This window comes from Mus musculus, chromosome 1, assembly GCF_000001635.26.
Source record: "Mus musculus strain C57BL/6J chromosome 1, GRCm38.p6 C57BL/6J".
NCBI classification, from domain to species: domain Eukaryota; kingdom Metazoa; phylum Chordata; class Mammalia; order Rodentia; family Muridae; genus Mus; species Mus musculus.
The window spans coordinates 15,866,206-15,893,214 of NC_000067.6; the positions used below are offsets into that span (position 1 = coordinate 15,866,206).

The 27,009-nt window shown below is 43.2% G+C and overlaps 1 protein-coding gene across 1 annotated transcript in view; it reads right to left on the minus strand.

The window, feature by feature from the left end:
- The window catches only part of Sbspon (somatomedin B and thrombospondin, type 1 domain containing), a 38,861-nt gene extending 12,344 nt beyond the window's left edge, over nucleotides 1-26,517 (minus strand). Inside the window, exons 1-2 of the mRNA NM_001033288.3 lie at nucleotides 26,234-26,517; nucleotides 17,441-17,635 (exon numbers count right to left, since the gene is read on the minus strand). Of these exons, the coding sequence (NP_001028460.1) occupies nucleotides 17,441-17,635; nucleotides 26,234-26,447 (409 nt within the window). The 5' untranslated portion in view covers nucleotides 26,448-26,517. The remainder of the gene's footprint in view (nucleotides 1-17,440; nucleotides 17,636-26,233) is intronic.
- Nucleotides 26,518-27,009: the final 492 nt, after the last annotated feature.

The following is a 27,009-nucleotide window of genomic DNA, read 5'->3' on the forward strand; positions in this document are numbered from 1 at the left end:
CTCAGTTTTACAATTTGCATTTAAATAAAGTACCTAGACTTCCCCAAAGAAGTTCTGCTTTCCTACTTTCTCACTGTCGAGATTTTGTCTTTCAAGCAGGTAAATCAACATTCTCGAGGCGGACCAGCGGATGTGCATCCCCTGCCCCCCTAGAGCACACAGGTGGCTGCTGTTATCTCCATTCTCAAGACATTCCAGCACGTGGCCTTCAGTCTGATTTAAAATTTAGGTTTACCAAGAGGGCTATAAAAGTAGATATTTCTATATTAATAAAGATTGGTTTTTATTTTGATAGACAGGCTTAGTCCCTTAGCTGACCTCTGGCTTTTCACCCTTGCTGCTACTGCAAGGTGTCCTTAGGCTGTGGAAAAAACAGGGATGAGGAAGAACGACTTCCAGCTCCTATTTTAGCCACAAGTCGTGGTGTTACTAATGACATAATTCTTGCCTAGGTCTTGCTAAATCTGAGGTTGATAATTTTCCTTTAGGAGCTGCACAGCACTCAGAACTGTGCATACTGGTTTGTGATTGTACAAATTCAGTATGGGCATCGCTTGGTACAGAGGCACTGCAGGGGAAGGTCCAGCTTGACCATTTCTGAGTTTCCTGTGAGATAAACCCAGTTTGAAAGAGGTTGGTACCAAATTTTGGCTAAAAATGAAAAATATTTTTCGGCTCTGCCTCACCTCCCCAAAAGGTACCGAGAGCCACAGGTGTGGGTCTTATCAGTACCCACGGGAGGAATCTGGTCCATGTCCACCCAAGCCAAGGTTAAAAGCCCACTCATCTACGGATGAGAAAATCATTTGATCACCTCAGTTAAGCGTTGCCTTATTTAACTTAATTAATAGGGGGGGAGAGAGATTGGAGACGTACTATTGAAAGGGCAAGCCCTTCACTGCCTCCCACCCAAATAAAAAAGCCAATTGGCCTTGTACTACAACAGCCGGTCGAACTCCTTCTCCCTGTTTCCCACTTATCATCCAAAAATGCGGAAGAATATCAACTTAGTGTTATTCTTATTATAGTGTATTTCACATTTGTTCAGTCAAACTTAGCCAGAGTTCCAACGCCCTACTTAAAATTCAACTAGAAAGTTACCTACCAAGTACTAATTAGCATTATAAAGTCAGAGCCTACAACTCCAGGCTTTTCAGTTAGTTGTTTACTAAGATAAGAAAGGACAGTCTTAGCCAGATACAGTTTACCATAAGAAAAGTTAAGGAATCCCACGAAAACAGGTTTTTTCTTTAGCCCTAGATTCCAGGCAGAACTATTGAGCATAGATAATTTTTCCCCCCTCAGGCCAGCTTTTTCTTTTTTTAAATTTTGTTAATAAAAGGGAGGAAATGTAGTCTCCCCTCCCCCAGCCTGAAACCTGCTTGCTCAGGGGTGGAGCTTCCTGCTCATTCGTTCTGCCACGCCCACTGCTAGAACCTGCGGAGCCACACACGTGCACCTTTCTACTGGACCAGAGATTATTCGGCGGGAATCGGGTCCCCTCCCCTTTCCTTCATAACTAGTGTCGCAGCAATAAAATTTGAGCCTTGATCAGAGTAACTGTCTTGGCTACATTCTTTTCTCTCGCCACCTAGCCCCTCTTCTCTTCCAGGTTTCCAAAATGCCTTTCCAGGCTAGAACCCAGGTTGTGGTCTGCTGGCCAGACACAACAACTCTCCATACCTAAATTCCTCCTGGAGAGAAATGGTCTCCCAGGGGTACTGACACACAAGCTTGCAGGAGGGACAAGCCAAAGTCAAAAACAGCAAGAACAGCTAACACCAGAGATAAACAGATGGCGAAAGGCAAGGGCAAGAACATAAGCAACAGAAATCAAGGCTACTTGGCATCATCAGAACCCAGTTCTCCCTCCACATTGAGTCCTGGTTAACCCAACACACCAGAAAAGCAAGACTCTGATTTAAAATCACATCCTTCCCATGATGATGATTTAAGAAAGACATAAATAACTCCCTTAAAGGAATACAAGAGAACACAGGTAAACAGATAGAAGCCCTTAAAGAGGAAACACAAAAAACCCTTGAAGAATTACAGGAAAACACAACCAAACAGGTGAAGGAACTGAACAAAACCATCCAGGATCTAAAAATGGAAATAGAAACAATAAAGAAATTACAAAGGGAGATAACCCTGGAGATGGATAACCTAGGAAAGAGATCAGAAGTCATAGATGCAAACATCACCAACAGAATACAAGAGATAAAGGAGAGAATCTCAGGAGCAGAAGATACCATAGAAAACATTGACACAACAGTCAAAGGAAATGAGAAATGCAAAAAGCTCTTAACCCAAAACATCCAGGAAATCCAGGACACAATGAGAAGACCAAACCTAAAGATAATAGGTATAGAAGATTCCCAACTTAAAGGGCCAGTAAATATCTTCAACAAAATTATAGAAGAAAACTTTCCTAACCTAAAGAAAGAGATGCACATAAACATACAAGAAGCCCACAAACTCCAAGTAGATTGGATCAGATAAGAAATTCCTCCTGTCACATAATAGTCAAAACACCAAATGCACAAAACAAAGAAAGAATATTAAAAGCAGTAAGGGAAAAAGGTCAAGTAACATATAAAGGTAGACCTTTCACATTGCACCAGACTTCTCACCAGAGACTATGAAAGCTAGAAGATCCTGGGCAAATCTCATACAGACCCTAAGAGAACACAAATGCCAGTCCAGGCTACTATACCTAGCAAAACTCTCAATTACCATAGATGGAGAGACCAAGATAAGCCATGAAAAAAACAAATTACACAATAACATTCCACAAATCCACCTCTACAAAGGATAATAGATGGAAAACTCCAACACAAGGAGTTTTTCTACATCCTAGAAAAATGGAAAGAGTAATCTTCTTTCAACAAACCCAATAGAAAATAGCCACAAAAACATAAAAATAACATAAAAAATAAGAGGAAGCAGCAATCACTATTCCTTAGTATCTCTTAACATCAATGGACTCAATTCCCCAAAAAAGACATAGAGTAACAGACTGGATATGTAAACAGGACCCAGCATTTTACTGCACACAGGAAACACATTTCAGTGACAAAGACAGACACTACCTCAGAGTAAAGGGCTGGAAAAAAATTTCCAAGAAACAAACTGGAGTAGCCATTCTAATATTGGATAAAATAGACTTTCAACCAAATGTCATCAAAACAGATAAGAAAGAACACTTCATACTCATCAAAGGGAAAAAAAAATCTACCAAAAAGAACTCTCAATTCTGAACATCTATGCTCCAAATGCAAGGGCACCCACATTTATAAATGAAATTTACTAAATCTCAAAGCACACATTGCACCTCACACAATAATAGTGGTAGACTTTAACACCCCACTCTCAGCAATGGACAGATCATGAAAACACAAACTAAACAGAGACACAGTGAAAATAACAGAAGTTATGGACCAAATTGATTTAACATATCTATAGAACACTTCATCCTAAAACAAATATATACTTTCTTCTCAGCATCTCATGGTACCTTCTCCAAAATTGACCATATAATTGGTCACAAAACACACCTCAATAGATACAAGAAGACTGAAATGATCCCATGCATCCTATCAGATCACTATAGATTAAGTCTGGTCTTCAATCGCAACAAAAACAACAAAAAGTCCACATATACATGGAAGCTGAACAACACCCTACTCAATAATAACTTGGTTAAAGAAGAAAGAAAGGAAAGAAAGAAAGAAAGAAAGAAAGAAAGAAAGAAAGAAAGAAAGAAAGAAAGGAGAAAGGAAGGAAGGAAGGAAAGAAAGAAAGAAAGAAAGAAAGAAAGAAAGAAAGAAAGAAAGAAAAGGAAAGGGAAGGGGGAAGGGAAAGGAAAGGAAAAAGAAAGGGGAAGGAAAGGAAAAAGAAAAGGAAAGAGAAAGGAAATGAAAGAGGGAAAAAGGGAAAAGGAAAGGAAAAAGAGAGAAGAAAGAAAGAAAAGAAAGAATGAAAGAAAGAAAGACTTTTTAGAATTTAATGAAAAATGAAGCCACAACATACCCAAACTTACGGGACACAATGAAAGCAGTCCTAAGAGGAAAACTCATAGCTCTGAGTGTCTCCAAAAAGAAACTGGAGAGAGCATACACTAGCAGCTTGACAGCACACCTAGAAGCTCTACACCATAAAGAAGCAAATACACCTAAGAGGAGTAGACAGCAGGAAATAATCAAACTCAGGGCTGAAATCAGCCAAGTAGAAACAAAAAGAACTATACAAAGAATCAACAAAATCAGGAGCTGGTTCTTTAAGAAAATCAACAAGATAGATGAACCCTTAGCCAGACTAACTAGAGGGCACAGAAACTGTATACAAATTAACAAAATCAGAAATGAAAAGAGAGATATAACAACAGAAACTGAGCAAATTTAAAAAATCATCAGATCCTACTACAAAAGCCTATATTCAACAAAACTGGAAAATCTGGATGAAATGGACAATTTTCTTGACAAATACCAAATGCCTAAGTTAAATCAGGAGCAGATAAACCATCTAAATAGTCCCATAAACCCTAAAGAAATAGAAGTAGTCATTAAAAGTCTCCCAACCAAAAACAGTCTAGGACCAGATGGGTTTAGTTTTATTTTTTAGTTCTATCATGTTTAATTTTTTCTACTCCTATCAGAACTTCAGATCAATTTCCATTATGAATATCTATGCAAAAATGCACCATAAAAATCTCACAAACCGAATGTTTTACAAGAACATATTAAAACAATTATTCACCACAATCAAGTAGGCTTCATCCCAGGGATGCAGGGATGGTTCAATATACGGAAATCTGTCAATGTAATCCACTACATAAACAAACTCAAAGAAAAAAAACCACATGATCATCTCATTAGATGCTGAAAAGGCATTTGACAAAAATTCAACATACCTTCATGTTAAAAGCTTTGGAAACATCAGGAATTCAAGGCCCATACCTAAACATAGTAAAAGCAATATCAGCAAACCAGTAGCCAACATCAAACTAAATGGGAGAGAAACTTGAAGCAATCCCACTAAAATCAAGGTCTAGTCAAGGCTGCCCTCTCTCTAGCTATTCAATATAGTACTTGAAGTTCTAGCCAGAGCAATTAGACAACAAAAGGGGGTCAAAGGGATACAAATTGGAAAGGAACAAATCAAAATATCACTACTCGCAGATGATATGGTAGTATACTTAAGTGACCTCAAAAATTCCACCAGAAAACTCCTACAGCTGTTAACTTCAGCAAAGTGGCTGGATATAAAATTAACTAAAAAAATCAGTAGCCTTCCTCTACTCAAAGGATAAACAGGCTGAGAAAGAAATTAGGGAAATGACACCCTTCACAATACCACAAACTATAAAGTATGTTGGTGTGACTCTAACCAAACAAGTGAAAGATCTGTATGACAAGAACTTCAAGTCTCTGAACAAAGAAATCAAACAAAACCTCAGAAGATGGAAAGATTCCCCCGTGCTCTTGGATTGACAGAATTAATATAGTAAAAAGGGCAACTTGCCAAATGCAATCTACAGATTCAATGCAATCCCCAACAAAATTTCACCTCAATTCTTCATAAAGTTTGAAAGAGCATTTCTCAAATTCATTTGGAATAACAAAAGACCCAGGATAGCAAACAACTATTCTCAACAATAAAAGAAACTTCTGGGGAAATCAGCATTCCTGACCTCAAGTGGTTCTACAGAGCAATTGTGATAAAAACTGCATGGTATTGGTACAATGACAGTCGGGTAGATCAATGGAATAGAATTGAAGACCCAGAAATGAACCCATACACCTATGGTCACTTTATCTTTGACAAAGGAGCTAAAACCACCCACTGAAAAAAGACAGCATTTTCAACATATGGTACTGGTTCAACTTGTGGTTATCATGTAGAAGAATGTACATGAATCCATTCTTCTTTTTTTTTCTAATTTTTTATTAGATATTTTCTTCACTTACATTTCAAATGCTATCCCCTTTCCTAGTTTCCTCTCCAAAAGTCACCTATACCCTCTCCACCCCCACCCCCCCACCCCTGCTGCCCTGCTCCCCAACCCATCCACTCCTGCTTCCTGGCCATGCCATTCCCCTGTACTGGGGCATATAATCTTCGCAAGACCAAGGGCCTCTCCTCCCATTGATGGACGACTGCTACATGTGCAACTAGAGACACAAGCTGGGGGGTGGGGTGGGTACTGGTTAGTTAATATTGTTGTTCCTCCTATAGGTTTGCAGACCCCTGAATCCATTCTTATCTCCTTGTACAAAGTTCAAATCCAAGTGGATCAAGGACCTCCGCATAAAACCAGATACACTGAAACTAATAGAAAAGAAAGTGGGGGAGAGACTCAAACACATAGGTGCAGGGGAAAAGTTCCTTCACAGAACAGCAATGGCTCATGCTCTAAGATCAAGAATTGACAAATGGGATCTCATAAAATTGCAAAGCTTCTGTAAGGCAAAGGAAACTATCAATAAGACAAAAAGGCCACCAACAGATCTTTACCAATCCTACATCTGACAGAGGGCTAATTAATATCCAATGTATACAAAGAACTCAAGAAGTTAGATTCCAGAGAAGCAAAAAATCCTATTAAAAAATGGAAAACAGCTAAACAGAGAGTTCTCAACTGAGGAAACTCGAATGGTTGAGAAACACCTAAAGAAATGGTCAACATCCTTAGTCACAGGGAAGTGCAAATCAAAACAACTCTGAGATTCCACCTCACACCAGGCAGAATGTCTAAGTTCAAAAACTCAGGTGACAGCAGATGCTGGCAAGGATGTGAAGAAAGAGGAACTCATTGCTGGTAGGATTGCAAGCTGGTACAACACCTCTGGAAAGCAGTCTGGCAGTTCCTCAGAAAATTGGGCATAGTACTACCGGAGGACCCAGCTATACCATAAACCCAGAAGATGCTCCAACATGTAATAAGGACACATGCTCCACTATGTTCATAGCAGCCATATTTATAATAGCCAGAAGCTGGAAACAACCCAGATGTCCCTCAACAAAGAAACGGGTAGAGAAAATGTGGTACATTTACACAATGGAATACTACCGGCTATTAAAGACATTGAATTCATGAAATTCACAGGCAAATGGATGGAACTAGAAAATATCATTCTGAATGAGGTGACTCAGTCACAAAGGAACAAACACGGTATGCACTCACTGATATGTGGATATTAGCCCAAAAGTTTGGAATATCCAAGGTTCAATTTACAGACCATATGAAGCCTAAGAAGAAGACCAAAATGTGGATGCTTCAGTGCTTATTAGAAGGGGAAACAAAATACAGGAAGAAATATAGAGGCAATGTGTGGAGGAAAGACTGAAGGAAAGGCCATCCAGAGACTGCCCCATCTGAGGATCCATCCCATATATAGCCACTAAACCCAGACGTGATTGTGGATGCCAGGAAGTGCTTGTTGATGGAAGCCTCATATGTCTCCTAAGAGGTTCTGCCAGAGCCTGACAAATACAGAGGTGGAGGTTTGCAGCCAACCTTTGGACTGAGCTCGGGGTCCCCAGTGGAGGAGTTGGAGATGGGACTGAAGGAGCTGAAGGGATTTGCAGCCCCATGGAGGGAGCAACAGTGTCAACAGGCCAGACCCCTGGGGACTGGACCCCCAACCAAAGAATACACACGGAGCAACCCACGGCGCTGGCCACATATGTGGCAGAGGATGGCCTTGAAGAACATCGGTGGGAGGAGAGGCCCTTGGGCTTGAGGGTGGTCAATGCCTCAGTGTAGAGGAATGCCAGGACGAGAAGATGGGAGTGGGTGGGCAGAGGAGCACCCTCATAGAGGCTGAGGAGGGGGGATGGAATAGGGAGTTTCCAAAGGGGAGACCTGGAAATGGGAAAACATTTGAAATGTAAATAATGAAAATATCCAATAAAAATATAAATAAAAATTGTTGTTTGGGTAGCTGATTTGACTTTCCTTTAAAAAGAAAAAGTCATTGAGTGTTTTTTTACTTCAGATTAGGACAAATTTTCTGACAATTTCTGAAATGGCCCTAAACATACTTCTGCTGTTTGTACTGCATTTTTATGTGAAGCAGTGTGCTCAACATTAAAGGTTATAAAATCAAAATATCAATCAACTCTGAAAAATATCAAGGACTTTTTGTGTCCTATATATCAAATATTCAGCCAGTACTTAATTTTTAATGTGAAGATAAATAAGCACATCTACTTCGTTAGTATGTATATCTGCTTTCATCTTTAATAAATGGTAAAATTATATATAAAAAGAACTGTTTTAAAGTAAATTTCATTTTGGTTTATTATCAGTAAGCATTTTATTTATTTACCTATCATATATTTGTATCCACTTGGGGTGAAATAAAAATTTGGAGGTTGAAAGGGTGTCACAAGCAGAAAAGGTTAAGAAGTCGTGGATAGAAATAATATCAAGGGAAAGAGTCTGGACAGGAAGGTGGCTCAGATGGTAATATGATGACTGCTGCACAGTGTTTGGACCTGGGCTCCATGCCTTAGCAACCACATTAACCCAGGCATGGCAGCAGTCACTATAGAATCCTAGCGCTGGGGAGAGAGTCCAGCTAAATCAGTGAGCTAACTCCAGGCTCAATGAGAAAGCCTGTCTCAAAAGATAAGGTAGAGAGAGACTGGGAAGACATAAAACGCCAACCTCTAACCTCTGTATGTGCACGCACATGCGCATGCACACACACACACACACACACACACACACACACACACACACACACACACACATCATATGGCTATATATGTTCAGTATAGACAATTTTCCCTCAAATATTTCAAGTCCAACTTGGGTGAGTCTACAGATTGTATGGACAGAGCCTATGAGTAACTCAATAGCCTCTCCTGCCTTTTGCTTAAGAAACTGAGCAATCTAGATAAGGGCAGATAGTGGCTAAGGCTGGGTTATGAAATGCTAAAATCATTAACATGAGCAAACTGGTGTGAGGGGGCTAGTTTAAAAAGAAAAAAGAAAAAAAAAAAGCTTCAAACTACATGTTGATTTTTCCTGGCACCTGACTGCCACAAGATGGCAGGCCTTAATTCTCTTTCAGATTTTCTTTTGTTTTGTTTTGTTTTTTCTTTATTTCTCTTCCTCTTTTTCCCTCTCTTTCTTTCTTCCTCTCATTCTTCCTTCCTTCCTTCCCTTCCTCCCTCCCTCCCTTCCTTCCTTCCTTCCTTCCTTCCTTCCTTCCTTCTCTCTCTCTCTCTCTCTCTCTCTCTCTCTCTCTCTCTCTCTCTCTCTCTCTCTTTCTTTCTTTCTTTCTTTCTGTTTTTAAGAGGAGTAACCTTTTATTTACATGTTTCCAGACAAATGCAGCAGAGTAGGGTGTTTGGGGAGGATTAGTCAGAGACCAAATCCTTTATCCGACTCCTCGGCCCTTTTCTTGGCTTCAGTTCTGGCTGTAGCGGCAGCACCAGTGACGAGGGCAGTGGCTACAAGAAAAGGCAGCTGTGTGAGCCCAGAAAGCAATGACCTTTCCAAATGGGAAGGTATATGCAATTTTCAAAGACGAAGCCAGGACCAGATGTGTATGTGTGTCAGGCACAAGGGGGTCAGGAACAACTTGAGATGTCAATCCTGGGCAGCTGTGTGCCTTGTTTTATGAGATGGGATCTCTAGAGAGGCTGGTTGGTCACTGTGGCCTCTGATCTCTAGAGAACAACTTGACTCCTGCTTATCAACACTGGCATTATACGCACATGTACCATGTCTGGCTTTTACCATCTGGTCTTTAGACTTTACTGTCCAGGGGTTGAGAATGTAGCTCAGTTAGTAGAGCATTCTTTAGCATGTAGCCCTGAGTCTATCTCTAACACTGGAAAGCAACAGCAACAACAACATGCATTTATATATATATACATATAAAACATACATATATAACATACACATATGTACTGGCTAGTTTTGTGTCAACTTGACACAGCTGGAGTTATCACAGAGAAAGGAGCTTCAGTTGAGGAAATGCCTCCATGAGATCCAACTGTAAGGCATTTTCTCAATTAGTGATCAAGGGGGAAAGGCCCCTTGTGGGTGGGACCATCTCTGGGCTGGTAGTCTTGGGTTCTATAAGAGAGCAGGCTGAGCAAGCCAGGGGAAGCAAGCCAGTAAAGAACATCCCTCCATGGCCTCTGCATCAGCTCCTGCTCCTTGACCTGCTTGAGTTCCAGTCCTGACTTCCTTTGGTGATGAACAGCAGCATGGAAGTGTAAGTCGATAAACCCTTTCCTCCCCAATTTGCTTCTTGGTCATGATGTTTGTGCAGGAATAGAAACCCTGACTAAGACAACATATAACACACATATACATACACACACACATATATATGTATATGTATACACACACACATCTGTGTGTGTGTGTGTGTGTCTGTGTGTATGTGTGTGTGTATGATCCTATCACTCAGGAGATAGATGTATGAGAATCAGAGGTTCAAGACCAATCTGGCCTGCAGGAGTCCCCATATTCTTGTTTAGTTTCTGTGCTGATCATCTGTGTTATAATGTTTATTGTTGTTGTTATTTGTTTCTTTCTTTGTTTCGGGAAAGAGTCTTGATTTGTGGCCCAGGCTTGTTTTCAAGTCTGAATCATCTTGCCTGAGCCTAACACCCCTGACTTATGACACATCTTAAAAGCAAAGCATTCCTGAGAAACTTGACTTCTCCCACCCCAGTGGCTGCAAGGTTTGGATCCAGGGTATCCCCCACCCCAACCCGCATGCATGAATCTTCAGCACAGAGACTTGGAGCCAGATGGCCTACAGCACTTTGAACCAAAGCCACTCTTTAATAATAATCCAAAAGTTTAATTTTCATATCTGGAGGGTTGTAAATAATTTAAAAGTTATTTTTGCCTTCAGTCCCACCTCTGCTTCTGTGTGGAAGCATGTAGCTGGTGCCTCAGGATACAGTCTCTCCATAAAAGACTGCCCCTTTCCCTTTCCCTTGTTGGCAGCCCTGTTCAAATGTAATCTCATCTTTGCTCAGAGGCCATTTGCCAACTATTTGGCAACCTATGAACCTACCATTGTTCACTTTTACAACAAATTTCACTTTAAAAAAAAAGCACAGCACTGCACATATTTCCTTTGAACATGAAAGTAAATCAAGTTTGCTTTGAGAATTTCATAAGCCCTCTGACACAGGGCATGCCACAAAAGCAGGCTCAGAACCTCTGCTTCGTGTGTACAGTACAGAAGAGAATAAAGAGGAGCTTTGGCAAGTAGCCCCTACCTAGAAACATAGTTTATTATTAATGCACATTGACCTTTTGTGGGGAGGAAAATGCACATAAACCTTAGTACTGTGCAGCAGCTCAGTTTTTTATATTTGTTCTTTAGATAAAATATAATTATATACCTTAAGTTTAATGAGAAAAGCTTATTAGAAGAGAGTAGTTGTGTTAACAGGCTTCATGGGGCTTTTATATTTTGACTTAGTCACCAAAGTTTGTAATCCTAATTTTAATGATGACAATATGCAGAGGAAGCAGCACAGGATTTGTAGCCATGAGGTGTAAGTTTTAGTCCTGAGAGCCATGAACAATCTATTGCTTTCCGGAACTCTAGTGTCTCCATGTGTGTAAGCTGAGCATCATGAGTAAGGTACGCCCATACCCTTGAGATCTCCAAGTTCGAATCTCTAGAATGCATGTCATGTTACATGGCTAGAAGGGATTAAATATATAGTTGGGATTCAAGTTACTCGTCAGTTGAATTTGAAATAGGAAGGTTCTCCATCTTCTAAATGAATCCCAGGTAATTGCTAGGGACTTTTAAAGTATCTGCTGGAAGGGGGCTGTGATTTCAGAAGAAGGGCACAGGTAGATACAATGTTGTTAGCTGTGCCAATGGACAGGACCATGAGACAAGGAATGTAGTTAGTTTCCACAAGATGAAAAAATAAGCTGAAGAGAAAGAGATGGTTTAGCCATTAGAGGCTAGGCCCACAAATGTCGAAGAGAAAAAATGTCGAAAAGAGACTGGCCCCTCACATCCCAGGAAGGAGTGCAGTCCCGCTGATTCCTCAACCTAGTGAAACCTGTGTGCGATTCCTGACCTCCAGAACTGTAAGATGATAAATTGTTTAGGTCACTAAATTGGTGGCACCTCAGCTTTCAGAGAGGTTAATTGGCCTTACAGCCACACCATTGCTGTTTTTTTTTCTAGAACCTGCTTTCCTAAGAACAAATGTTTTCACCATTGCTGCTGTCTTTCATAAACTGAGAATTAACCAATTCATAATCCTGATTCCATTAAGATTAAATATTTTCTTCTCCTTTTGTATCTCTTTTGACTCCTGATTTACTAAAAGCAGCAAAAAGACCCCAGGCTGTATGTTCAACATCACGCTCAAGGTGGCTAAATACACAAGCTCCATTCCTCGCTTACAACTTGTACTCCTATGGAACTGGAGATGTGCCTGCTGTGCTTTCTGCCCCTGTGTATCGAGGATCCCCTTTCATCCATGAGCAGGCTTGAATGGTTTTCCCAAAGAGCCTTCAGGAAGGAATACACCATTTCTGATCCACTAGCTTTAGTCCAAGTAGACCTGAATTACGTCCTACATGTTATATTAAGCCACTAAGTTTCTGGCAATTTGTTACAGCAGCCATAGGAATGATTTCTTATAGGATTTCTATGACAACTGACTCAGGAATGCTTATGAGAGCTCTCTGAACAAGGCATGCACATATCAGCCGGTGACCAATGTCTGCAATCCCAGCACGATCAGAACAGGAGGATCACAAGTTGAAGACCATCATCAGGTACATAGAGAGTTTGAGGCCAGCCGGGGCTACATGACCATGATCTTGCTTCAAAAATAAACAAACAAGCAAGCAACCAAAAATATCTGGGTCATTCAAATGCAAGGTATAACTATGCCATGTGATAAGGCTCCTGCTTCATGAACAGGAATTGTGGAAGAGGTACACGGGGGTAGTACTAGGTACACATGTCACCACAGGACAGAACAAATGCACTTCCACTGAGGTGGGCTTTCCTCCATGCTCCCACATCAACCCAAAACACACACACACACACACACACACACACACACACACACACACACACACGCTTTTCAAATTGGGGTTAGTGCTTGGTGCATGCCAGAGGGAGTGTGGAGAGGTTAGAGGAGAACTTGCAGGAACAATCAATCGACCTCCAGCCCAGGAATCCTCTGAGCACAGTGCTCATGAGCCTGAGCTGTGCTGTGATACACTTGTTGTTTGGGTTTGGATCTCTAAAACATACCACAGTCATGGCAGGAAGCAAGTACTCGGTGAGTATTTCATGAATGAGTGTGTGGCCTGGCCGTGACACATGTCTCTCCTCTAATCACCAGGCTTGATTACATTGATCTGGCTTGCTGGGCAGGTGTCCCCTTTCTCCCTGATACTTTTCCACTTTCATCCTTTCTGAGGCTATGTGTTTTGCTGAAGAGGAGGATCTGTCCTGATGGAGGAAAACCAGCCTTCAAGTCTGTGAGAGCAGTGTGCTCCTTAGCTAGGGCTTCTCTCTAAGCTCAGAGTCTGAAGGAACAGGAGCTGGTGTGAAGCAGGCGCTGAAGAATCCACCAAACCAGATGTCCTGCCTCTCACTTGCCTCTTCCCCTAATTGTGCATCTTCTCACACATATTTGTGAACACCAGTGATTTTACTGAGTTGCTTCTGGGATGGGGAGATTTGTTTAATTAAACATGGTGGGGAAGCCCTGAATATTCTATATCCTTTGCAGAATGGGTGACCCAATCATCATTAGTTCTGAAAGTTCCTTTGGTAGAGAAAACAAACTCCTATTTGTTCACATTATTATTACAAAAGAAGATGCACTTTGGAAATTTTTGCCAGCCCTGACACAGGCAGAGGTGCATGGCCATGTTTGGGATATTCTGAAACTCTAGTGATCATTGGTCAATCCAAAAAGGTGTGTTACAATTCAGACAGAATTCTTAACCCACCCCAGGTATTCTGGTCCCATAGGTCTGGGTCAGTCCCCAGAAAGTTGTATTTCTAATGAGTTTCTAAGTGGTCCAGACACTCCTGGTCCAGGGTCTCATGTTAGGAATCACTGAAGTACAATATTCAGCAGGCATTCTGTTCCCCAGCCAGCCTGTGACTGGAATCACTACTGCAAATCACACACCACCACCCCCCCACCCCCCCCACGGAGGGGCAGGGAATGGAGGGAGATTAACCTTGGGACCAAAGTCAGGACTAAAACTGTGATGGTGTCCCTCTTCTTTGCAAATGGTACTTACGCATTTAGGAAGGGAGTGTAAACACAGAGTCTACACCAGTGTAAACTAAGGCCACCAGCAGCTTCAAGAAGCAAAGACCGTTACATCAAATCCTCAGTGGCATATGTTGGCAGGAGCTATGAGATGGAGATTTGGGACCACGTGGAAAAGGAGTTAGGAGGCAGATCTGGAGCTGCTGGACAAGAAGTAAGCACCTCTAGGCAGAAGAGAGATGCCCAGGGCTCTGACGTTCTCCTGGGGCACATTGTCCCCTGGGTGTAAGTTAGAGACTCAAGACTGGGGAGTGCAATGGCTTGGGCATTGAAAAACCCCTTCCTGCACCCAAATACTATGAATGAATAGAATAGATGCTCTTCTTGCTAGGTAGAGCCACCAAAAATCAACAGTCACACAACACTCACCTTGTCTTGTGTTGTGTCTCTGCCGAGGGCCTGGACTGATTATGAACTGTGCCCTGTAATCTCTTCTGTGAATGCCCCCCTTAGAGCTGCATAATTAGTTTTCCCTGAGCTTAATGTGATGACCACGTCAGTGACAGACCTCCACCAAAGCCCTCCACTGTGACCCTTTCCAACCCCAGGTCTGATTACGATGGTCCCTGCAGAAAACACCTCAGTGACTTTCCAAGGCTCTTCGGAAAAAGACAAGAATCCAAAAATAGAGTTCTCTCTAGTTCAAAAACTTGCTGGCACCAACCCCCAAATTTTCCACATTCAGTTTTTAAATAGCCAAAGAAGGGCTTGAGGAGCAATTCAGTCAGTGAAGTGCTTAAGGACTTGAGTTTGATCCCCAGAAACCACATAAAAACAGGCAGACATGGGGTTGGGGGTGGGGAGTGGGCTATGCACTTGGAATGCTAGCTCCAGAGAAGCATAGAGGCAGACCCCTGGGGCTCAGTGACCTGCCAACCTAGTTTAAATTGCTCAGTTCCAGGTTAGTGAAAGATCTTATTGAAAGGACATGGGAAATGGTACCTGAGGGATTACATTGGAGGTTATCCTTTGACCTCCACATGCATGCACACATGAACATATATACACGCACATACATGTGTTCCTGAACACATGAATACACACACCTTAAACAATCAAACAAGCAGCTTTTTAGCATTTAGGGCTCATTTGCCCACCTGTGGCACCACACCCCGTATCCACTGATGAGACAGGGCCTTATATTGTAGACCTCAGGCTGCCATGCTCTGAGGAGTTCCCTTGCACATACCCTGCTCAAGCACTGGCTATTCAGGTTTGTCTCTTGTGGTCCTATGTTAGCTTTAGTCAGCCCTTACATCTGTGTACAACTGACTATCAGGTTTAAGCAAGCTGGCCTTTCTTTAGGGCAGCTCAGGATTTCTTGGCCTCATCTCCAAAAACAAAAACAAAAACAAAAAAACAAAAGACAAAACTCCTGTCCCTCAAGACGAAAGGAAATCAGTATTATTCCCGCTTACAGCTCCTTGGATGACAAATTAGCACAGATGCAACTTTCTGGGATTAATTTCCTGGAATCATCGGATGTTTATGTCCCTCCCAACTCAACAGAAATAACCAAGACTTTGGGCCTCACGTAAACTTTCCTCCCCACGATAACCCACCACACAGCCCATGTTTCTCACCAAATTGACATTCAGCAAATAAATAAGAGTATGTGGAAAAAAAGAATGAATGAAATTGTTTGATAAAGATCACATTGACATAAAAATTTCCAGGTTTATACAAAACATATGATGTTTTCTACCCAGGAAAGCCAATGTTTTGCTGCACTGGATTCAGTCCAGAGCAACACACTGGTGCTGGCCTCTGCTTACCTCGTTGTAAGACTCACACAGTTTCTGGTGCATTAGTGAACCAGCTTCCTCGCCCACTTCATTAGCTACACCACATCATATCCGTTTCTCGTTTTTGTTTGTGTGTTTGTTTGCTTGTTTGTTGACATGGGCTCTAATGAAGTTGTTCAAGGTGGCCTTGAATTATTTGCTTTAATGATCTCTCTTTCTGGCCTGGTGTAGCTTAGAGTGCAGGTGCCTGGCCCTGTACTTGGACAAAATACCCTTCTCAGCTGACTCACAAATCTGACCACATCGGCGACCCGTGCAGTTGGCCAGAAAGGAGAGGCGGATGTCTCAAAAGATCATTTTATCACTGTTTAGAAATGTATCAATTTTCTTCCATTTTTTTATATTTGTGAGTGCATAAATTAAAAGTCCTGTTTAATCAGAAAGTATGAGGCTCGGGTTATGTTTTAAGTCTTAATTACTGTGCTGGAGAGATCTATAAAACAAAAACACCTCTACCCTGTAAGTCTCACTTGCCCAAGGACAGAGAACACCCCAGAATGATGGAAGCTGCTATTCATGGAAGATAACGAGTTGTATGTTTTCATTTTAGTAAACAAGATTGGTTGCCCCAACTGCACAGGATGTATTTGGTCACACGTAAATGGCAGATACATGACAGGAAGTATATAACCTTGAGGGGTTTGCCTTTATAAGTATCTGACTAATGTTGAATTCAGGGCCATTCTCTGGGAATCCTGGGTATAGATCCACCGTCCTGGCCAGTACTTAATAAGGCTTGTTTCAAATTTGACTCAAAATTGTAGTGGTGGTTTTATTCTCACCCAGTGGGATTAACAAAATCACGATGAAAGTGAAAAGGTTACCCTGGCTAGATGACTGCTCTCCTGTGTGAAATGTCTAACTTCCTCTGTCATTACGTTGAGTGGTTGCCAAAAAAACCGAATGCTGGAGGGAGATTCATACTCATGCGTGTGGCTGCTGGAGTGTTGCTCAGTGGTAGAGAACTTAACTAGTATATAGTTCAGTGCCCAACAAGAGGGGAAAGGTCAGTCAGTTGGCGGTATGCTCATGTGTTTATTACTGAGTCCATGCAAACCTGAAAGGACCATTGCCTTAAAAACAATCACAAAAACCAAAAACCCCGAGGGAAGCAAGGGAAAGAGCGGCATTTGTGCAGCTGGCTGCTCATAGCTTTAATAAGCATTTCCTGACCTGCCTATCTACGTTGGGCAGACTGGTCCATCCTACTCCCTGAAGCTCGTGGAACTTTCCCTGAGCACCATATGATCTTTCAGGAAGTGGTAAAAAGTCATCAAAAGCAACAAAGACAGCAGCCATGAGAACACCAGTACCAAAGGAGTGCCCGCAGTCCTGGCTCTGTGATGACGAGTACTCCAGGCAGCCAGCTCTCTCTTCCAGGGGTGGGCAGGGCGCCCCTCCGTTTAGTGGTTCCTGACGCACTGAACGCCTGCGCACACGCGTGGTGGGCTGGCACTGACCTGCGCAGCCACTCCAGGGACTCCATTCTCCCACAAAGCAAGGGCGAGCTGGAAAACAGAATAACAACACGCTCACACTCGAGTAAACCCAGCCCACCTGCCAGGTTGTTCCTGCCCACACCGACGATGGAATCTATCTAGCTGTGTAAACTTCATAAATTTAGCCATGACCTGTATCTGGGAACACAGCAGGTCTCAGAGATATGAACTCCACCCAGCCTGATGGTTAACTGATAATCATGTGCTTCTGCTGAGGTCCGGATGCTGAGGGTTGGCCAGGGACACACAGGTAAATTTCTACACGATACTTCCTCATACTCCTGAGTGTGTGTGTGTGTTCGTGTGTGTGTTCGCCTGCCTAATAGTAACTTTTATACCAGCAACTAATTTTTTAACGTGATTTTGTTTCCAGATTATATTTTCACGTGTACATATTTATGTGTACAAGTGTGTATAATGATCAAATTAGTCACTGGTAAATCGATTTTCTTAAACATTGAGCATTTCCTGTAGGTGGAACTAATAGCCATTTTGGAATAAAAGACTGTTAACAGCCACAATCATCCAGCAGTACTAGAGAACATTGGGACTTATTTCTCCTAACTGCATCACTACACCTGGTAGACAGCCTTTCTCTGTCACCTCTTCCTCCCTTCCCAGAACACTATCAAAAGTAATATACATTCACTGTAAAAAATCAGAGAAAATAATTATCAAAAACAAAAACATACCTTATCCATCAATAACTCCAGCATTTCCTAATCAATCCTTGTAGAAAATACAACGATAAGACGTAACTCAATAGAAACAAAACCAAACTGGACACATAGGTCTGTGTAATAGAATAAGGTCCCTTATAGAAGTACATGGAACTACAGGCACCTCATTTTTGACAAAGAAAACAGAAGGACACACTGAAGATCAGATAGCTGTCAAGGTCCCAAAGTCCGGTTTCCCTAAGCAGGCAGTGCTGGTGACATTGCCCTAAACAGAAAGACTCTGGCTGGGTAATCAGAAAGGTTGTTGCTGGGTAAAAGGGCCTTAATGTTTCTCTTCCCCAGACTCACCTCCAGCCAGGGCAGCTAGTTCTGGACGAATCTTGACAGTCTGCATGGGCTCAGACCCCCACCCTGCCAGCTGTCATATAAAATCTGGATGTTTTTCCACTATTTTTCTCTTAAGACGATTATGGGAAATTTGGATATCTACATGTAGAAAGATGAAATAGGATCCTTATCTCTCACTCTGCATAAAAATCAATTGGAGTGGCTCAGCCATCTCAGTGTCAAACTCTGAAAGCACTACAAGATAAAGAAGAGAGTACACTGGAAAGATGAACTCACAGAAGGACTTTCTGAATAGGCCTCCAGGAAATAAGGCTCAAAACGGAGATTGTAGGATCATACAAATATAAAAGCTACTGTTACTGGAGTGAAGAGGCTGCCTACAACATAAGAGATGATCTTTGCCAATCATACACCTGACAGAATTAGTGCCTAGAATATGCAAAGAACTTAGAAATCAGACATCAAGAAAACAGGTTAATAAATGGTCTATGCACACTGTCTGCTATCAGTGTTGAGGCCTGCACCCCTAGCATAGCTGTAGCCATTTTGTTCCATGCCCGCCAGCTATTCATTTTGTTGCTGTAATATGCCTGCCAGTCATTGATGCAGAAAAATTACTTGACTCTGAGCAAGGTCATGCCGACCACATGCCCTATTATGTTCTCTATGTTATGAGGTTTGTTAATCTTAAGAAATCCCATAACTATAAGCTTCACATAGGATCCATCAAATTAAAGGTCAATATGGATTGCTATGTCCTAAATGGCTTGAGTCAGGGCTGACCACTGGGCAGCACTTCCAGCACCTGAATATGAGCTCATTGAGGGTTTTGTGGGTTTAGCCTTCATGAGCTGGTCCTGAGAAATGTCCAGCTCACAGCTTTGAACTGTTGCTATGGTAGATCATTTTTGGGGTGTGCATTCAATAAACCATCCTTGTCTAACTGAGATCAAAGTTCATGTGGCTTATGGGGCGATTCCTGTACTCCCACAATCAACAAGATTCGGAAGAGATGAAAGATGTTTGTTTTTATTAACCAATTCCTCTACTTTTCAATTTCCTTTCTACACTTTGTTTACCATTGCATTCCCTCCCCAATTAAGTGGTGTGGCTGGATCTTGGGCTAAGTAAGTAGACAAACAAACAAATAAAATGGTTTATGAAACTGAACAGTTATCAAAAGAAGCACAAATGACTAAGAAATTTTTTTAAAAGTGTTCAACATCCTTTGCCATCAGGGAAATGCAAATTAAAATCATACTCTAGTGAGAATAGCTATTATCAAGACAACAAATGACTGTAAATGCTGGCAAGGATGTGGGGGAAGAACGACCCTAATTCATTATTGTAACTAGAGAAATAACTGGTACAGCCACTGTGCAAATCAGCGTGGAGGCTCCTCAAAAAAAATCTAAAACTAGAAATGCAGTGTTATTCAGCTGCTGTGCCCCTCAGGGGAGGGGGGCTCAGCTCTGGTTCCTAAGCTGAGCATAGCTTCTGCCTGAGCCGTGTTGTGTCATGTTGTGTTGTGTGTTGTGTTGTGTTGTGTTGAGACAGGTCTCTTTACATAGCTCTGGCTTTCCTGAAACCTACTTTACAAACGAAGCTGGCTTCAGTCTCACAGAGATGTGCCTGTCCCTACCTCTCTGCCTCTGTCTCCCAATTGCAGGGATGAAAGATACCTCACCATATTAGCAGCCGTCTGAGCCTCAGGAATCTAGGCGTTATAGACATGTTCCTGAGCTAGATGACAAAACTTTCTTTTCTACAAAATAAGACTCCCCTTTCCCTATTGCCCTCTAGACATATAGTACCATTTATATACAATCCCTCTGACTTTTGAAAACTTCTGACAGTTCACAGATAAAAACATCTTATACCTGGTCTAAAAAGTGTACATGCAATTGAAAGTTCATTTTTTAAAAAAGTATTTTAATGCATGCTTTGTTTACCATCTAAAAACCCATTGGTGTATATCACATGTCAACTCCCCTCATAGATGAGATGAGCCATTCTGGTCCTCATTGCCACATTCACCATGAAAACACCCCTTTGAATGGCTCATCTCCTGATGAGCACTCTCCTTTTGAATGTATCTGAAGTAAGTAACATATTAATAGCCTCATAATTGTGATTACGATACTGAGCAAATCTGTGGACTACTTAGAATTCTCTATTCACATTTTTTTGACCATTTTGAATTGAAGTTTTAACTTTCTATTGTCATGGAATTGTAAGGTGAACAGTAACTCCTTGTAAAGTTGATAATTTTCACATATTTTCCTCCGTTCTTGTGGTGTGTCTTTTTTCTTTCTTGATGGTGTCTTTTCATACAAAAATTTTTTTAATCCAATGAAGATTAACTAGCCTATTTTGTTGCAGATGTCACACATGCTTTAGGCTCAGTATCAGGCTATGCATTGACTCACAACTCCAACATTGTGAAGAATTGCGCCAATAATTTCTCCCATAAGTTTATAGTTTGTTAGGCATCCATCTTTATTCATTTGCATTTGGATATCCAATCTTCTTGGTTCTACTTGAAGAGACCAGGGACCTTAGTACCCTGGTCAGAAGCTAACTGACCAGTAGCCAGGCATGGCAGAGCACACCTGTCATCTCACCACATGAAGGCTGAGGCAGGGTGATTGAGAATTTCTGCCCATTCTTGCTTAGATAGTGAACATTGTGTTAGAGGTCTCTGCCTATAGAATGGGAAGGTATGGTCAAACATAAATGTCCATATCATGTCATCAAGGAATCAGAGAAACCAACACTCCAGAAGACACTCAAAGAGACTCCCAGGCTGGTAACAGGCTGTGAAGGACTTCTCCAAGCTTTCTTTGCCTCGCATCCTCCCCAGACTTCTTCATCCCTAAGTCTAACTCAGTCTTCCATGTGTTGAACTTGAACAGTACTTAATACTTGGATTTTAAAATGCATTTGTTTCAAATTTTAAAATTTGGACAATGCTATAACATGAAAACGACCATGTCATTAACTCATACTTCTGTGATATGGTCTTGAGTTTGACTTTAAGAGCTGACACCAGGGAGTATTTTCTGACAGAATTTAGCCTCTCAGAAATTCTTTAAATCTGCGTCTCATGCCCAGCATTTGTTTGTTTGGTTTGGTGCCTTTTGACAGCTCCAAGTGTCACAGGATCACTATGTCAATTCTTGTTCTTATTGTCTAAGAGTAGTCCTTGACAAAAAAAGTTATTTGCTCTTATCCCCATTAACTTTCAAATCCCCACAAAGGGCTGAGTACCAGTGTGTACTGGGAGTCCCAGATACTTGTGGGTGGATGTAGGGAGGGGTGCTGGCCCAGGGTAAATGCCAGCTGAGACTGTAGGCCACCACTGCTAAGTCAGGGTGGCAGGCCCTGCGCAGCTTCCCTCTCACACTGTGCTGGTTGGACAAGCTTCAGCTTGCTCAGTCCTCACCATCTAAGCCATCCTTCCTCTCGGTTGGTTGGGAGCCCGTGTTCATAAGCACCTTTCCCCATTGGATTTCAGGCAGTTTGTTTCCTGGACTCCTCAGAGATCTGGGAGAAGACACAGACACTACTCAGGTTTTGCCCTGTCCTATGTGAATTAATAATTGCTGTGTATATGTCTACCTCTTCGCTACATTTCTGTGAAGGATCCAATATAGCCTACAGTTTCGATGATTTTTACCATTAAGGTCAGAAGAACCCAGTTCTGACTTAGCAGCTTGGGAGAGGCACCAGGCAAGCAAGATTTCCCACTAAATTCTTCCCTGGCAGGATAGCTTGAATCTGGTTGAATCTGGGTCTGATATATATATACATATACATATCTCCAGTGGAGGGTTTTTTGTTTTGTTCTGCTGTGTTTATTTGTTTGTTTGGTTAGTTGGTTCTGGGGTTTTTGAGACAGACTTTCTCTATGTATCCCTGCCTATCCTGGAAATTACATTGGTCCTACTGTCAGCCAAAGGCTTCAGAACGCAAGGGTAGGAAGCCCAACGTTGTGCAGGAACAGAGTTTGAACGATGAGACAGCTGTGAGTACCGAGTAGCCTGGGACTCTAGACTTTGCTGTATCTAGGGAAATGTATGTAGTCATCACAAATTCCATTCAGAGAAGTGGCTAGTCACAACCTGAGATCAAGTTCCCAGCCTTAGCACTCTCCTCATTCCTGTGAACGTGCATATTTCAGCTTTGGCATTTTTATATCGGTAACACAGGGCAACTGCACTTTCCCCAACGCCCTGAATCAGACGAGTTTCTGAGTTCAGGCCTTCCCTGATCTTAGTGAGATGTACATATATAAATACCAATATACATACTTAATTTGGGTGTCTTTTCTCCCCAGGGTCTGGAGTAGATTTTTGCAAAAAGGAAAAATAAATTGTGGTGCTGGTGACCAAACTCAAGACCTGCCCACTTCAGGCAAATGCTCTACCATTAAATGACATCCTGAAGATGTAATTCTTAACTAATCCACTCATGGTGGTTCAAAGATTCCATGGAGCAAGGGAGCAGGTAGGCCTGGAACCTGGAGCTGATTGTGGTTCCAGGTTTCTCAGGTCTTATCTTCTAGGAACCAGTTGGCAGCCCCCTGCGGTGTTCTCGTTTTCCTTTTTACGCAGAAGAAACTTTGAGCCTCAAGACACCCCACAGACACTCTCCAAAGCCAGAAAGCCAGCGGAGGGCAGAGCAAAGGTTAAACCCAGGAGTCTTTAACATTAAGGACAAAATCATGACATTATGCCTATTTTAGAGAGAGCAGAGATTGTAAATAATAAATATTTGGAGGAAAAATTCAAGGAGCATCCAGTGTTGCTATCACAGGCAGCTTCTAGCCGCAAATCTAGCTCTGGCCTGTGGAGGCAGGCCCACAGCAATCCTGACCCACAGTAGCTCGCCTAGGGCTGAGGAGGCTGGGCCTCTCAGCTCTGCCCTGCTTCTGCCCCTGTCCCTTATCCTTCCCTGCAATGAATAAGCAGACTCACAAAGTAGCCAGCTTCCAATGGCTGCTATTTCCTTTGTGTCACAAGAAACTTCTGACTAGAGCATGTACCAGCAAGGGGCCTTATTGCTCTGCTACTCCTAAGAAAGTACATGTAGGACTCTTGGGCATGCTTTTGAATTCTGCCACACACTATCCCTTCTCTGGCTTTAGTTCCTCTGTCTATCACCCACAACCTTCCTGGAAGGTGTGCAGTTTCTGTGATTTGCCTTTGAGTTCTTCATAAGATGGTAAGCTTACTTAATATCCTTAATCTATCCAATAAATTCCTGATCCAAAATGATTTTACTGTTTTTACAGCCTAGGGTAAAAAGAGGCTGTATCGCTTCTCTGTGGCCAGATAATGACTGGGAGGATTTGTGATTCAGCCTAGATCTGTCCAATCTCTTAGAAACAAAGTACAGCCCAGTGTGCTAGCGTACATCTTTAGTCCCAGCACTCTGAAAGCAGAGTCAGGCAGATCTCTGTGAGTCTGAGGACAGCAGAGCTACAGAGAGAGACTATAAACAACAACAAGAACAAGAACAACAAGAACAACAATAATAATAAAGTTCCTCTCATGTCACTCCCCTCCTCCCAATTCCTCCAAAGAATCTCTCTCTCTGTCTCTCTCTGTCTCTCTCTCTCTCTCTCTCTCTCTCTCTCTCTCTCTCTCTCTCTCTCTCTCCCTGGTTGTGTCCGCTCTGTTAGCTGCAGAGCCTGACAGAAGCTTCCTAGGGACAACTGGACAGGGATGTTCTAAGACTTTCCACAGATCTTCCAAGTATCTCTTTCCAAACTGTCTTCCTGTTGACCTGTTTTGGTAAAAGTCTCCCCCCCCCCCCTCATCCCTAGTTTTTCTGCCCTAAATATCTGTAGCCAGCTACTGTTTGAAAATATGAAATGGAAAATTCCAGAAGTAGCTAATACATTTTCACTCATGCATTTCCAAGTCGCATGAGGAAGTCTCAGGCTGCCCTGCTACTGTTTCTTTCTGAGCACTACTCATCCATCCCCTGTCAATCATATTAGTCCTGTGCACACGACTTAGTCCTGTGCACACGGCTTCCCGTTAGCCTTCTGGAGTCCACTGTGGTGATATTAGGGGGCTTTATTTCACTCACATAGAGCCATAGAGTGCAAAAGTAGCCACATGAGAAGTGCCATAGCATAAAACTCACAAGGACAGATGAACCCCGGTACTGTAGGAAAGGACACCCAGGAACAAATCAAAACCAATCCTGGGGTTGGGCATCCCTGGCTATCATGGACAGTGTCCCCTGCAGGAAGAGGGAGCTTTCTGTACAGTGTACATATGGTTTCTCCTGTGCTTCTGGTACAAAGTGACTTCCTAAGGAGTAGAGACAGCATCTTCAGTGTCCCACCATCCCTGTGCTTACTACAAACTAAGGGCTACAGGACTCTAGGATCAATGCATAGGCAAGCCCCTCAAGAATGAGTGCTTTGGAAGACCCAGGGACACGTAGCTGAGACACCCAGTTTCGGGTGTTGCCAGGGAAGGGGACACATGGCTCAGACTCACTGCATTTTCTGGTTCATTGACTTTTCCAGCTTCCTTTAGACTGAGGCAAGATGACTTGTCACGGGAATGGGGGGAGAACTTATCAAAAAGGGCATCCGCCAGTAAATCTTGGAGGTTTTTTGGCTGTGCCCTTCCACAGTATCATGGCTGGGTGACTGACCTGCCTGGGATTGACAGGCTCTTAGCAAAGAGGCAAGAGAGGCCTTGTTGCTACTGGGCCTCTCGTTCCTGGAGTGTGGCCCAGCCCTTGGGTCCTCTCCTCAGAAGTTGCCTAGGACTTGTGTGAGGACAAACCCTATCATATGGACAACTTTGGGACTGATCTGATTAGCAAGGAGCAAAGCTGCTTTGGTTTTCAGAGCTGACTTCTTGGTCACGGCTTGTTTTTCAGGACTGTGTTTCTCATTTCTTCCTTTACCTTTAAGTTCAATTAAACCTGCGTTGACAGAACCCTACCAAGGGGTACTGTGAGATGCTATGGGAATGTTAGATAAGAAAAGACCTCATTCTAAAGGGAAGGATCAAACACTACAGAGACTTGAGGAAAGAAAGTATCCTAAAGATAGTTCCAAGAGCACAGAAAACCTCCTCACAGGAAACAGCGGTGGTCCATGTTGGAGCCCACCACAGAACACCTCAGACCTCTAAGAAAGTGGAGGCCCCTCCCAGGGCAAGCTTGATACAAAGTGAGACAGTCTCATCTTCCTGGCCTTGTTAGTTTTCTCTATCCCCAAACTTTATGAGGTTGACAGAATGAGTGTGGTGACGGCTGGTCCAGGGACACACCCCTGACAACTGTCAGCACCATCCTTCCAGGCCCCAGGTGACTCTATGAAGCTAGAGTTCTTGAGTCACAGAACACATCCCAGAGGTGATCCCCACAGATGTTAGGGGGTGTGCTTCGGGGACATTAGATGAAGCCGACTGGGAAGCCTGGAATGGAGCGGGAGTTGGGGTGGGGGTGGGGTACTGGGATTGCGAAGGCTGATACTGGACTGGCCTGGAAGTGACCAGAAGATTCCTGGCTTCCTAGGGGTCCCTCCCGGCGCCCAGCCACCCACCTGGGCACGCCCTGTCGTAGTCGAAGCAGCAGTCCCCGGTGAGACGGCAGGCTTGGTCACAGAAGCATGTTCCATAGACCCTGTCCAGCCTCCAGCCGCGGGCGAAGCAGGCTGGGTCCCGGCCAGGACAGCAGCGGCCGGCCTCTGCACAGCCAGCCAGGGCCCCGGGCCACAGCCGCGCCAGAGCGCACAGCACCATCCACAGGGTCTTCATGGCCAGAGCTGCCGCGACACTTGCGAACGGACCCAGCTAGAGCCTCGGGCAAGAGCTCGGCTCCTCCGACAGCCGAAGCCCCCGCCCTCGGCCCTCCGCCCTTCCGCACCGCCCCTCGGCTGCCCTGGCTGTGCGCCCGCTCGGCGGGCTCTGGGCGGGTGGCACTGGGGCCCAGGTGGGACGCGCTTCTCCTCCTGGCCACCAGCCGACCCCCGACCACCCCAGGTGCTCTCACAGCCCGCTACCGGCCACTCTCCCCAGGATCCAAACTCTGCCTCCTTAGGTCTGGGGACGCGGTAGCCCGTGCCTGTTTGCACCCGGAAAGCCGCCAGAAAATGGATGGAGCCCCTGTGCACCCGGGCGACCCCCAAGCGCCCCAGCTCGCTCTAGAAAGCCCTCGGAGTCTTTTCCCAACTGTTTCTCCAACTCTCCTGGGCCCTGTCGGGCACAGAGAAGTATCTTTCTGCAGCATTTTATAGTGGCTTTTTTCTCACCCAGAAAAAAATGCTACTTTCCTTCACTTAAAGGACAAATTAATGAATACGAAGAAAATGATAAAGTA